Source organism: Notechis scutatus, chromosome 1, assembly GCF_049901735.1.
Source record: "Notechis scutatus isolate UNSWTSFEM ecotype Mainland chromosome 1, rNotScu1.2, whole genome shotgun sequence".
Taxonomy (NCBI): domain Eukaryota; kingdom Metazoa; phylum Chordata; class Lepidosauria; order Squamata; family Elapidae; genus Notechis; species Notechis scutatus.
Window position 1 is genome coordinate 59,172,344 of NC_142009.1, and position 14,453 is coordinate 59,186,796.

Sequence of the window (14,453 nt, forward strand, 5' to 3'; positions counted from 1 at the left end):
TAGGATAATATTTCTATACTCTTACACTACACATATGGTATGACCAGTTTCTACAACTAAGAAAAGTCAGAATAAGAAGCAAGTTAGACTTGTCAATAAGAGAATAAGCAAATAGTTTCTTAATTAAATGGAGCTTGTTTTTCTTAAGAATGTGCTTAAGCATCCAGGTTGCTGGAATATCTTCCAGAAACGTGACTTTGAAGAAGACAGCTTGCTACTGTTTTTCCTGGCTACACTACAGAAAACAGCAAGATCTTCAGTTAGTGTACTTTCATATTTTTAGGAGGAAGAATTAAGTGCAGTAATTGACAAGGAAAATAAATGTCAAGAAATACAAGATATCAAGCCCTTCAGAGTGACTAATATTAAAGTAGAGCTTATCTTCACTGATTAAAAAAAGGGTACAATTTCAGTATGCCAGTAAAATACAAAATTATTTGTGAGCTTAGGCTATAAAAGTTTTATTTAAATATTATGAAGTACTACTACTACACATAAAAAAACACACAAACTTAACTTTAGTCATCACTAACATTTTCAGCTACATTCAATTGTCTCCATTTTTTCCACCTGTGTCTAGTGCACAAGTGTCAAAGTTTATTCACATTTTAAAAGTATACACTTAAAATATCTTAGGTATTGGCCACAAATTTGTAGAGAGAAGAATTCCACAAACTAGAGGTTCCCTTTGAAAGAAAATATGATTTTTTTTTAAATGAACCATTTTCTCCTTGCTCCAGAAGTTTCCATAACAGGGCTAGAGGCAACATTAGGAAATCTGGAGAAAATGAAAATCAGAGTGAAGTAATATTGTCTGTGACTATGGTAGCATTTAATTAGCAACTGTAGGACAGCAAATCATGATCAATATGCCCCTAAAATTATCCAGTATGAAAGCTACAGATACTGTATTTGCAAGCAGCTGCATCAATAAATAACTTGAAATCAACACTAACTTTTGACATGGTTACCTTGTCAAATGGTTACCTTATTTAATATATGAAAACAAAATTGAATCTCTATTGTACATTCTTCAGCATTAAAAATAAGCTATTTAAATTACCTTGATGAATTATATAGAATCACTAGTATGCTGGTATTGTAGTATCTACAGTACTTTCATAACCTGATACAAACTTTTTCAGAACTAAGTACGCTTTATCTAAAAGTTGCTTCTAGTGAAGGTAAAATTTACTGATCAGGAAGTCATATCTTGTAATTAATATTCCCCTATTTCTTTTCCAATTACAAAAGTGCCATTCAAAGTAATATTTGATTTATATTGCCACCCATTCATATTCACAACGATAAAGTTAGAACTGCTGTTCAAGAATGGAATTTCTGTTTCAAACAGACATTATGAATTAAAACAGGATGGAAAATTAGAATAGTTTTAAATAACTGACTAATCAGTCATATTTACAAGTATTTCTTTCTCCTTTGAAAATGTATATTCTAACAGCTTGAAACAGGACATGCCACAAATGTATTAGATTTGCCACTACAAAACATACATAGGAATAGTATTATTTTGTATAGAAAGCATGGTTGAAGACTATTGAATCACTGCCTTCTAATTAAATTGCAGTTGTGATAGTTACTTAAAATTTTTGGAAGAAAGAAAACAGTATGTTAAAGTGCAATTGTAATTTTATTCTGACCATGTTTCTTTCTACAATATGTAACAATTAAAGGCGATGTTGCTTGAGTAAATACTTCTAATACATAGTATTAAATAAATGAAAATATTTTTTGTGATGGTGCTTCAGCTCTGGAATTACTTCTCTTGTGATGTGTGACTAATACATTATATTTTTTGCATCAAGTCAAGATACTTCATTTATCCAATGCAGTGTTAACTTATAAACTATGGCTTTTGCTGATTTTTGATTGCCTCTTATTTTTCATTATTATAATTTGATTAAAGATATCTAATAATTTTAAATATGAAATATTGTACCTCTCCACCATGAACCCATATGTATACATATTTTTAAAATTGTTTTAATATTCATTTTAAAGAACACTATGAAGCACAGTTCCATATGTTAAATACAAATTTATGACAATGAGTAATGTTCTCTCAAATATATTCATTTGGTATATTAATTACCCACCAATATTCTGAAACCAGAGTTGCAAGGTCAGGTTTGATTTATGGTCAACAACTGAGTAAAATTATTATTTATATATTTTAAATATGTGTGTGTGTGTATACATACACACACAATTTATATGCGTGCACACACATGCATGCACGCATGCACACACACATAGCGAGCTCTTCGAACCAGTAGGAAAAATTTTTGAAACCCACCACTGATGGTGACCGATGCATTGGTCACCTCCCAACTAGAATACCACAATACGGTCTACCTGAAACAGCCCCTGAAGAACATTCAGAAGCTGCAATTGATCCAGAATGCAGCATCAAGAGCAGCTATGGACATACCACAATATGCCCAGTTAACAGTTTTGCTCTCCAAGTTGCATTGAATGCCAACAAGCTTTCATGTGCAATTAAAATAATTTGGCTCTACAGCACACCTTTCTGGCATAAGGCCAGGTTACCCTTCTCCAATTGTCTCCATTCCATGCTATCAGTTAAAGAATATTATTTGGCCAGACTCAGGAAGTGTGCTGTTCTGTATCAATGCCTGTTCTATGAAACACCATTTCTCCCGAGATTAGATTAGCTTCAACCCTTCTGAGCTTTTGCTAAGCCCTTTAAGATCTAGTTTTTCTTTCTGGAAAGAGAAGGGTTGGAATTTAGGAAGGATTTGAACCTGTGAGTTAAATGAATTTCTTATTGACTGGGTTGTTCTTGACTGACATTTTTAAAATATGTCTTATTTCTATATTCTGTTACTGCATTGTATAGAATATTTATATTGTGTTAGCCATCCAGACCTGCTCAGATCAGATATAAAACTAGTAAATTAATTAAAACAATGGACAAAAAGTGTAAAATAATGTTCATATACTCACGAAAGACAAAACTGTTTCTGAGTATCCAATCTTGTTTATTTCCCAGTAAAATAAAAATCTCAAGAGTGATTAACAACTAAATATCAACTTGTAGAATGGCATAATAGCATAATACAGTTAAAACACATAATATATCTAACCAAATTCTATTCCATTAGAATAAATCAGAGCTGATCTATTCTAATGGAATAGATCAGCTTTGCAGTTCATCTAACGCTTATTCCAAAATTTAGGGCCACAGTTTAAAAGTAAAGCAATTGAACTGACAAAATTACAGCAAAATATACTCACATGTAAGGAAGAAGGATCAGGTAAAAATTCAGCATCCTCTCCAAAGATAAAGTCAGGTGGCAACTCAGGATAGTGAGCATTAAAAATTATATCCCCTTAAAATAAGCAAACAGCAAAAAAAAAAAAAAAATTACTACTGACACAGAAGAAAGTAAAACCCTGATTTTGATCATTACACTAACATGATTAGTGCTTTCCACTTCTCCAGTACTGCAGCCATGAATATTAACCACAATTTATTTGGGTAAATATTAAACAATGATTAATATAAAAGAGCATGCAAAAGCTTCTGAATTGATCATAACTATGCTAGACTTTTAGATGTGAAGCATGTATGCATAAGGCTTCTTGCAGCTTACTCTTCTATTGCTAAAATCAGATCACTTTGAAAAAGAATAACATTTTATTAACACCTTTAAAAATCAGTCATTGTTGGAGAGCAACCATCCCAGCTGGCAGGAGGCCGAAGTGGGGAATTAGCCTTGACTCGCTATATAAATACAGGAGGGCTAGGTCTGACCCCCCCTCCCCCAAATGCCTTTGAGCCTTATCCAGTCTTTCGCAGTCAAAAGCTAGACGTCTGGGGAGATTCCTGTATTAGAGGCATAGAACAATAAAGTACATCGCTAGTTTGAACTCTATACCTGTAGGTCTGGTTGTTTGCACCTGACAAGTATCATTCCATCTTCATCAAAAGGATCTTCCTCAATTGTCAAAAATTATGTTAAAGGATTCTCAAATATGAAGTTTATATTGGTGAAACTACAGTATATTTGAATTTAATATGAAATACCTATTTATTTACAAGATTAAATACATAGGTTTGTTCCAAAAATCTTTTTGAAAGCAGATGTTTGCCCGGAATGTATTCTGAATTAATACAGGGATCGCCAAACTTTTGTACCTCAGGGACCACCAAACTCATAATTTTAAATCCCACGGACCACTAATATGAATTTTGACTGACAGTGGCTTGCTGATGTTGGAGAGAAAGAGAGAGAGAGAGAGAGAGAGGGAGGGAGAGAGAGAGACTGTCTGACTGACTGACTTTTGGCTTCATGCAAGGAAAGCAGCAGAAGCAGCAGAAGTCTTTCTTTCTCTCCCTCAAACTCCGCCAGAAATGAATCTTTGCCGGCATAGCCTCCTGGAGCAGGATGCCTTGCAGAGTCCCAAAGACTCATTTCTGGCAGAGTTTGGGAGAGAGAAAGAAAGACTTTTGCTGCTTTCCTTGCATGCAGCCAAAAGCAGAAGAAGCGGAAAGAAGCAGCCCGGTGGCCAGATGAGCCGCATGGGGCAAGTTCCCCCCCTCCGCCCTTTCCCCCTTCCCCTCACTATCTCATGTTGTTCGCAACACAAGCTTTGTGTTCCCATGGGCCATGTAGGCAGCGCAGCCTTGTGTTCACGCGCAGCCTGGATTAATTGCTTTGGGGGGGTGCTTTGGGGGTGACATTTCTCACCAAAATTTTCTTGCAGCCCACTGGCTGGTGACCACTGTTCTAAGACTTTTTTTAAAAAATTGCTTCCCAGAATATGTAAATCTAGTCTCAGTGGTTGTAAACAATGGTTTATTCAGGAGCTAGGCAATCATGCCTTATCCAAGATTATGGGTGATATAAAATATGGTTTAATACATTCAGAGAACCCAGCTACTATTCCTGATTTGTCTCCAACTACTATAATTTTGCACTATAAAACTCTTTGCAGAATACCCACTTTAATCATTTTTCAAGTCTTTGCTTCATGATCATACTATCTTCATCACAAAAAAATTAATGTTTCATTTACTCTTACAAAATATATGATGGTACTTTGCCTTTCAAAGTAAAGTAAATGCTATACTTGCTTGAAAAAGATTTGGAGATGCTTCAGAAGGGATAGGAATGGAAACATAGCACCTCTAAGAAAAGCCCTTTGTGGGCTTCTACATGTCTCTGAAGAATTACATGGCTGCTTTAATGAGTTAAAATAACTGCATCTTTAACACAAACAAGCAGCAACATAATTTTCAGGTTCATGTGGAAGCCTAAAAAAAATACATGGTTATTTTAAAGATATGCTACTTTCCAATAAACCCTTTTCAAATCATTTTAAAGGCATATATATCCCAACCAATTAATATTTAGTTTCAGTAAAGGTTGCAATCTGTTGTACAAACCATTCAAATTCTAATAGTCTGATGGACTTCAGAAAAGGAGAAGTTATGCTTCAAAAGGCCATGCTTCAAAATGCTTTATCTAAATTTGCAGCATGACAGCTGTTTGATTGATATTCTGCAAAAAACAAACAAACCCCAAAACCTCTTCTCTTACAAAGAGGATGTTGTAGTACCCACAAAGGAAGCATACTGTCCTGCTGAGAAACAAATCATGGGCAGTGGCACATGTTCTTATTGCAACATTTCTAATGGCCTTCCTTCATTAAACTCTCTTGTTCTTAAAAGATAACAACCATACATCAAGGAACAGGATGTCTGAAGTTCCTGTGCAAAGCTGTCTTTCAATGACTGTTTCACCTCTGGCCATTATGAAATGTCTGCTGATAAACAAATATTTTCTTCTAAGCATCTTTTTCACTATTAATTAGGATCTATACTATTTCTTTCCGCTTGTGCAGAGTTTTCAAAATATATTGTTTCTACCTAGAACCTAACATACATAGCATTTTTGGTGTATGTAATATAGATTTGCATATTCATAAAGGCAGAGCTCTAAGGAATGTCACAAATTATGCCTCCATATTATAATGTTTCATTTTAACTTCATTCTAAGATGTAGATTTGCCAGCAATTTACAACATATCTACCAAACAATGATATGGATGTAAAATGGTTCCTTTATTTCTCCTATATTAACCAAGCTCTTGCTTTTGATCTTATTATTTGAAAATTTATTATTTTAAATTATGGTGAAGGAATGTAGAAAAATATCATAAAAGCAAAAAACTTTGCAAAAGCAAAAAAATGAAGTTTACATGGTCATTATGCAAATGACATCGTTTGTATCAGTGAACAAATGACACAAATGACAATATTTGCCTTGTCTGCATAACGTCACTGCAAGTGATATACTCTAATTTAAAAGAGAAACAGGAATTACAGAATCCATTCATCTCAAATGGAAATTGAGGTTTCACAATCTTTTGTGTGTGTGTGTGTGTGTGTGTGTGTGTGTGTGTGTGTTTAAGTTTTTTGCCTTGCCAACCCAACTACTTTCGAATAGCAGCTTGCCAGCTCAACTGTTGTGCCACTTTGTAACTCAAGCACATTTAGGAATCTTATCAAAAATTCCTTGAGATTTACATTGAAATGCAGTTTAGAACTTCAATAAGTGATTCACCATAGAAGGTAGAAAATATGAGGTACACTCGCCTTCCCATCTGCCTTCTCTGAAGCCTATGTATTCTTTTCAAAACATTTAAATGTACTGTACTCTTCAAAGAACATAAGAATATAAGAGTGGAACCATGCCCAAAAGCATGATCCTCAAAAGTTCATTAATTCTTGTATTTATTTCAATCATCAAATAACTCTTGGTGGCTTGACATACTAGGATTAAAATTTTAAACTAGTCATATAATTCTTGGATGCTTGATTTTAATTGCAATTGTGTAACAGAACGGTAAATTATAATCAGCTCCTTTCTATTACTCCTGTGTAATAGAACCTTTTCAGAAAAAAGTAAGATATGAACTCTTGCAAGGTTTCCATTTTGGGGGGGTTCTCATCTTCTAACATTTTGTGTACAGCTACTGAAGTCTCAAGAGAGTTCTAGCCATCCTCCATGCAAACTGCTTGCTTTATGACAAACACTCTAATATATCTTTGTATCAGATTAAGTGTTTTAGTAGATGCTATATCTGGGAGGGACCCAATCCCTGAGCAAATGAAGATTCATCTGAGCATGCATGTGATCTAGATTTTACACAAAACCATCCCCCTCCGGTCTGTGGAAAAAATGTCTTCCTCGAAACTGGTCCTTGGTGTCAGAAAGGTTGGGGATAGTACAGGTTTAATAATTGTAAAAATGCAGCATAAAGAAATTAATTTAAAGAATTGTTACCCAAATCTGTCATAGTTCAATCTATTTATATCTATCTGTCTGTCTATCTATAGTATCTGTCTATCTATCTTATTCTGATACACACACACACATATATGCATACAGTATGTATGTGTATGTAATTACATACAAGTGTACCCCCATTTTGATTTCTCAATTTATTTTCTATATGAAACATCTAACTTGCACAATGAACTTCAAAAATATCTACAAATTATAATGCATTATATATAAGCAACAAAACAAACTCTAAAAGGGGTAACTCACAAAATTCTACTATACAGGTAAAACTCGAAAAATTAGAATATCGTGCAAAAGTTCATTTATTTCAGTAATGCAACTTAAAGGTGAAACTAATATATGAGATAGACTTATTACATGCAAAGCAAGATAGTTCAAGACGTGATTTGTCATAATTGAGATGATTATGGCTTACAGCTCATGAAAACCCCAAATCCACAATCTTAGAAAATTAGATTACATGCAATCAATAAAACAAGGATTGTACATAGAACAATATCGGACCTCTGAAAAGTATATGTGTGCATATGTACTCAGGACTTGGTTTGGGCCCCTTTTGCAGCAATTACTGCCACAATGCGGCGTGGCATGGAAGCTATCAGCCTGTGGCACTGCTGAGGTATTATAGAAGACCAGGATGCTTCAATAGTGGCCTTCAGCTCTTCTGCATTGTTCAGTCTCATGTCTCTCATCTTTCTCTTGGCAATGCCCCATAGATTCTCTATGGGGTTCAGGTCAGGTGAGTTTGCTGGCCAATCAAACACAGTAATCCCACGGTCATTGAACCAGGTTTTGGTGCTTTTGGCAGTGTGGGCAGGTGCCAAGTCCTGCTGGAAAATGAAGTCAGCATCCCCGTAAAGCTCGCCTGCAGAAGGAAGCATGAAGTGCTCCAAAATCTCCTGGTAGATGGCTGTGTTGACCCTGGACTTAATGAAGCACAGTGGACCAACCCCAGCAGATGACATGGCTCCCCAAATCAACACAGACTATGGAACCTTCACACTGGACTTCAAGCATCTTGCAGTGTGTGCCTCTCCATTCTTCCTCCAGACTCTGGGTCCTTGGGTTCCAAATGAGATGCAAAAGTTGCTCTCATCAGAAAAGAGGACTTTGGACCACTGAGCAACAGACCAGTTCTGTTTTTCTTTAGCCCAGGTAAGAAGCTTCTGACATTATTTCTTGTTCAGGAGCGGCTTGACAAGAGGAATACGACATTTGAAGCCCATTTCCAGGATCCGTCTGTGTGTGGTGGCTCTTGATGCACTGACTCCAGCCTCAGTCCACTCCTTGTGAAAGTCCCCAACACTTTTGAATGGCCTTTTCCTGACAATCCTCTCCAGGCTGTGGTCATCCCTGCTGCTTCTGCACCCTTTTCTTCCACCCTTTCCCCTTCTACATAACTTTCTATTAATGTGCTTTGATACAGCACTTTGGGAACATCCAATTTCTTTTGCAATTACCTTTTGAGGCTTTCCCTCCTTATGGAGGGTGTCAGTGATGGTTTTCCGCACAACTATCAGGTCAGCAGTCTTTCCCATGATTGTGATTCCTACTGAACCAGACTGAGAGCCCATTTAAAGGCTCAGGAACCCTTTGCAAGTGTTATGGCTTAATTAGCTGATTAGAGTGGGACAATTTGAGCCTAGAGTATTGAACCTTTTCACAATATTCTAATTTTCTGAGATTGTGGATTTGGGGTTTTCATGAGCTGTAAGCCATAATAATCTCAATTATGACACATCATAGCTTGCACTATCTTGCTTTGCATGTAATGAATCTATCTCATATATTAGGTTCACCTTTTAAGTTGCATTACTGAAATAAATGAACTTTTGCACGATATTCTAATTTTTCAAGTTTCACCAATACATGAAAGATACCATGCCGCATTAGATACCTTCACCATTGATTCAATGAGTTATGCTTATAGTTTATGGGTAATTCACTATTTTCCTATTTGTTTTCTCCTAATGCCTTAATTAAATTTTCTTAATTTTATTATCAGGCTGATGCATGTCTATGAATATAAGTGATAAACTTTTATCAAATGATAAAAGAAGATACTTTCCATTGGAAAGTATTGGAAAGTATCCTATTGGAATGGAAATGGAAATAAGAAACACAGATAGCTTTATTAAAAATAAATATATTGATAATTTCCCTTTTTAAAAACAAAGTCAAGGGACTAGAGAACAAGCATGCCTTACTCAATAAATTTCTGTGTTCACATCACATGCTAAGATAAAATGAATTATAAACAAAGTATACTCTAAGAACTTAGTATGATCTTGTGACCAGCCAGAAAGTTCAAATATTTTTTCAGTCTCAATTGCTAATGCTACAGCAAAGCTAAACTGACAGTATGAATGAAAGAGCAGAAATAAGTTTTAATTTCTCTCAAATAGAATAACACAGGCAAAGAACTGACCTTGCAGCTCCTTCCTTAATCTCCTGTCCCAGCAAAATTGCTGTTTAAAATGAACAGTTTTCCCCTTAATCCCCTTTTTAAAGTTGTGTAAATTGGCAGCTTCCCATTCTAACTATGAGTTGTGTGAATAGGCCTTATCTACCACTTGATATATTTTCAATGAATCACAACCTAAAAAGCTTTTTCCTAATTAGCCAGCACCTATGGAAAATCAGAACTACTGAACCTTCTCATTCTACATCTGATTGCAGTAACACATTTGCAGTTTATCTGCCTGTTCATTCTGCTTACAATGATTTAAAATTCTTCACAATACTTTTATCTGTTTGTTTTAATCAGCATGAATAATCTGCTTCAATCCAAATCTTGGCCACTGATCCCTTTTAACTCTAGACAGTCTCTTTCCTCTGACTGCTAAATTGGTTTCTTTCCACAAGGCATTCCTGCACTGAGTTGCCAACTCTAGGTTACATGGCACCCCTAAGTCACATTAATTGATGGTGCCATTTCCTGCCAAAGTGAAGATTTGCATTTTTATAAGGAATTAGAAGGTGAAACTGCAATGGTGTCCCAGTACTTACTTGGCCTTAGATTAAAGCTGGTTAGACCTTTGTATGTGATGAATGGTGACTACTTGAACACAAATGTTAAAAGAAAAGGAATAATATCAGCAGAAATGACTAAAAATATTACTAACACAATAAAAAATTAAGTAAATAAAAAGATATTTATTTGATGGAATATAGAGCAGACATCAGGCAACTTTCTATAAGGAATGGGTTCTACAGATGAGAAACATCAGAAAAGAAACAGAAATTATTAGTTTAGCTACAGAATCAAAAAGCCAGTAAAGGTCTGCAGATTATTTTAAGGTACTAAGTACTTACATTTTAAAGTTTCTCCAGCATATGGAATATGCAACTTAAATCGATCACAGCTGGGTCCAAGAGTTAATGAGGTGCAACTACAATAAAAAAAAATACTAATCTGAGTGTTGATGAAGGCAATAGGTGCTACTCATATTGTAGTTACATAAAATTAGCTATACAAAGTACAATACACTAAGAACTTTAACTGTGTTTTTAAATGTTTCCTACTATTACACATGTTACATGTTTTGGGGGATGAAAAGGTGGGGGTACAAGTTGGCAAGTTGTGCAAAGCAAAATATAATAGGATGAGCCCAAATGCTCAAAAGTATTCAAGTAACTGCAATTACAGCCACTTCAAAAAGGTTTCTCCATTTCTAGTATATGCACCGTCAAAATTTCTGGCGGGATTGCCAAGGCAAGCACACTCACAATGCATACAGTTAGAGATCATTTAAAGAAGTGATGCTGGCCATTCCAGAGGATGCAGCTGTTTTAATACTTGAGGAAGTTCATTTATTTCACAACGCATCTCTTTCAAATGTTCTCCATAACCCCACAAACTGCAAACAGGCAAACTACTGCACATACTATATTTTTATTTATTTCACGCTCTACAACAATGCATATATTTTCATTTATTATTACATTTATCATCATCATTCTATTATTTTAGATTTTACAACAATAGCAACATACACTAGCTGAAATAAGTCTCATTACTTTGTAAAGTTGTTAGACGGGTTTGTTTTGTCTTTGTGCTTGAACTCTCAAAATATCCAAGCAAATGTTACTGGGATTCTAAATATAGATTTGTTAAACATTATTATTATTTTTGTAAATAGTAATACCCTATTAATAAAACATTGGTGATAAGCTTTCATTTTGACATTTTTAAAAAATAAAATGTTTTAATGGTTAATCATCTAGCTCACTTGATACATTTGTTGATGTAAAAGCCTCTTTTTTTTTTGTAGCACCTACACTGCGACTATCCCACGTAGGCTTTTGGGAACCATCTATAGATTGAGGAGTGACATGGAGGTGGAATGGTTGATTTACTGTATACAAAGTTTAAAAAAACAACAACCCAAGAACAGAATATTGCCCAATGCGAATATGAAACCTAAGGCTTTAAAGTTAATTCTTCTGTTAGTAACAACCTTTAAAATGTACTCATATCAATTTTTCTACTTTTATATAGAAGGTGCCTCTATAATCCAAGTTAGCCTTCATTAGCCTACTCTCTTTCACTAGTCACTAAGACAGCAATCCTACATTTTTCCCTTATTGAACAAAGAAAGTTCATTTTTATGAGACCATTGTAAGGATTCTGCTTTATAAACTAAGAGGAAAGACCTAAAATTAATGCTGCAGTGCTGCAACAGAAGTCTCTGAGCATACCCAATAGAAAATTTCACTTTTAGGTTTTAGTCAACAAAATTATTTCTATTGTGCACTCAAGCTTATGAAGACATCAGATTTTACATCAATTTTTCTTGCTTTAGGCTACATTCTGATGAATCCTAACATCCTTCCTAACAATAACAAATATTACCTATTAATATTTCATTTTTTACATATAATTTTGTGACATGCGGTAAATCCAAATTATTGATAGCATTTCTATGACTTGGTTGCAGGGCCAAATGTCTATTTCACACAGAAAAGCCATCAATGTATGTTGTGCCAAGGTGTTTTGTTGTTCAGCTAACTTTTCACAGAGTCTGACAGTGATTAAGGCTAAGAGGAACTGATTGCTTCAAGATTGTCCATGTGTCTAAAGAAGGACTAAAACTTCTGTTTCCCCAATCCTAACCCAGCACCTAAACCATTACGCCACACTAGGTGTCTACATGAATCCAAGGAGACTTTTGAATGTAAAAAAAATTCAGATTTTGCAAGTATATTTCCTTTTTATCTACTGCTCAAAATCAAATGGAAAAGGATATACCGTATATACTCGAGTATAAGCCGAGTTTTTCAGCCCATTTTTTGTGCTGAAAAAATCCCCCTCGGCTTATACTCGAGTCAGATTCCCTCTGAAAAAAAATGGTGTGGAGTCGCTGCCGCCGGAGCGGCCCCAGTCCCGCCGCCTCGGGAAGGGAAAGGCAAAGCGCTTTTTGCCTTTCCCTTCCCGGCTGGGGCTGTTGGGAGTCGCTGCCGCCGGAGCGCCCCAGTCCCGCCGCCTCGGAAAGGGAAAGGCAAAGCGCTTTTGCCTTTCCTTCCTGGCTGGGGCTGTTGGGAGTCGCTGCCGCCGGGCGGCCCCAGTCCCGCCGCCTCGGGAAGGGAAAGGCAAAGCGCTAGCATTGGATCGGGCGCGCCGGACGGTTCCGACCGAGCCCCGAGCGTCGTCTTTGGCGCCCGCCCAGCGCCGGGAGAAGGGGAAGACACCCCGGGCGGGGCAGGAGAGGAGCTTCTCCCCCGCCCCTCTTTCCGCGCCCACCGGTGTCCCATGCAGGGCGACCCCGCAGTCGCCGCCGCTTGAAAGAGACGGGCTGGGGCTGGGTAGAAAGGCACCAGGCGCCCTTGGAGGAGAAGGTCCCGCGTTCGCCTGTCTGCCCGCGGATGTCAGCGGAGCTTTGCCGCTGCTTCGTCCGGGGTCTCTGGGCAAACACGTCCACCTGAGCGGGGTTTGTCGCCTCCGGCACGCAACGAGCGCTGCCCTCGGATTCCCTGTCCGGTTGCCCCCCTTTTGAGGGCGATGGCAGTAAACTGTTCCCGTAGCAGCGGCTGCTCCTCTTTCCCGGCTGGGCTGGTGAACGAGGCTTCGCAGGGCACCTTCGGCTCAGCAATTCTCTCCGCCGGAGCGGCTGGTCCCGGGAGGCCGGCCCCTCTGCCCGGAGGGGCTGGGGGGAGGGGGCTCCGGTCCGGCCTTCCGAAGCCGTGAATTCATCCCTCTCGCTGATACGCCTGAGGCGCCCCTGGTTGCCTTGCCGGCTGGTTCCTCCGCCACAGAGCGAAAGACGCGCTTCCCTCGAGGAGAGCAGGGGATGCGGGTCCTGAGGCAGCCAAGTCCCCCCAAATGCTCGCAGTCCCACCTGCCAGCCGGACGGTCGCCGCGCTCCCCTCTGGACTCTGCCGGCGCCTGTGCCCTCCAGAAGGCAGGAGGGTCACCCGGGTGGTTTTGTTTTTAGCAAACCTGAGAGGAGCACCAGGGTGGGGAAAAGTGAACACGTGACTACGCAGGAGCTGTTCTGGGATTCTTTCCTGCTTCTTGTGCAATCTCACACCCCTCCCGAGAAGGGACACCCTGACCCCCATTTGGGACTTGCGCCTGACAGGGGCCTGATGGAGCCCAGAGCTTTGGAAGTCATTCATTCTTCCAGGCTGCACATGAAGGACATGAAGAGCTTCCAGGCTCTTGAAAAGGGGGGGGGAGAGAGAGGCCAACCTGATGAGGTCTCTGCTCCATCTGACCCTGGAGTAGTGGGGTAGTTGTGATTGCAGGGAAGCCAGGCAACAAATTACAACTCTGGCCTGGCGGGTTGATTCAGACCGCCCTGAAGGAGGACAGAACCCACGTGAAGTTGTGATAACATTCAGAGCCAAAAACAGCCCCCCCCCTCTTCGGAGAACCCAGTAGTTCCCACCAAAGAGAGGGCGAGGGTGCAAAGGCTGGTCTGAACACAGCTCAGATCTGGCTTTTTAATCAGGGCCAGGGGAGCCCCCTGAAATGCAAGTCCTGGGCCGCATCCTGATACTTTCCTTGGTGCTCTGGGCAGAAGTAACTGGCCTGCTTCAGTCACAGTTCAGCAGAACACCCCACTAAGTACCCCAAGGTTTAGTGAACCATAA

The 14,453-nt window shown here is 38.5% G+C and overlaps 1 protein-coding gene across 4 annotated transcripts in view; it reads right to left on the bottom strand.

Annotated features, from left to right (window-relative positions):
* The window catches only part of BABAM2 (BRISC and BRCA1 A complex member 2), a 153,752-nt gene that overhangs the window by 130,461 nt on the left and 8,838 nt on the right, over positions 1–14,453 (bottom strand). For all 4 annotated transcript variants that reach the window (XM_026681636.2, XM_026681645.2, XM_087965340.1 and 1 more), the window contains exons 3-4: positions 10,674–10,750; positions 3,280–3,374 (exon numbers count right to left, since the gene is read on the bottom strand). In XM_026681636.2, the coding sequence (XP_026537421.1) occupies positions 3,280–3,374; positions 10,674–10,750 (172 nt within the window). The remainder of the gene's footprint in view (positions 1–3,279; positions 3,375–10,673; positions 10,751–14,453) is intronic.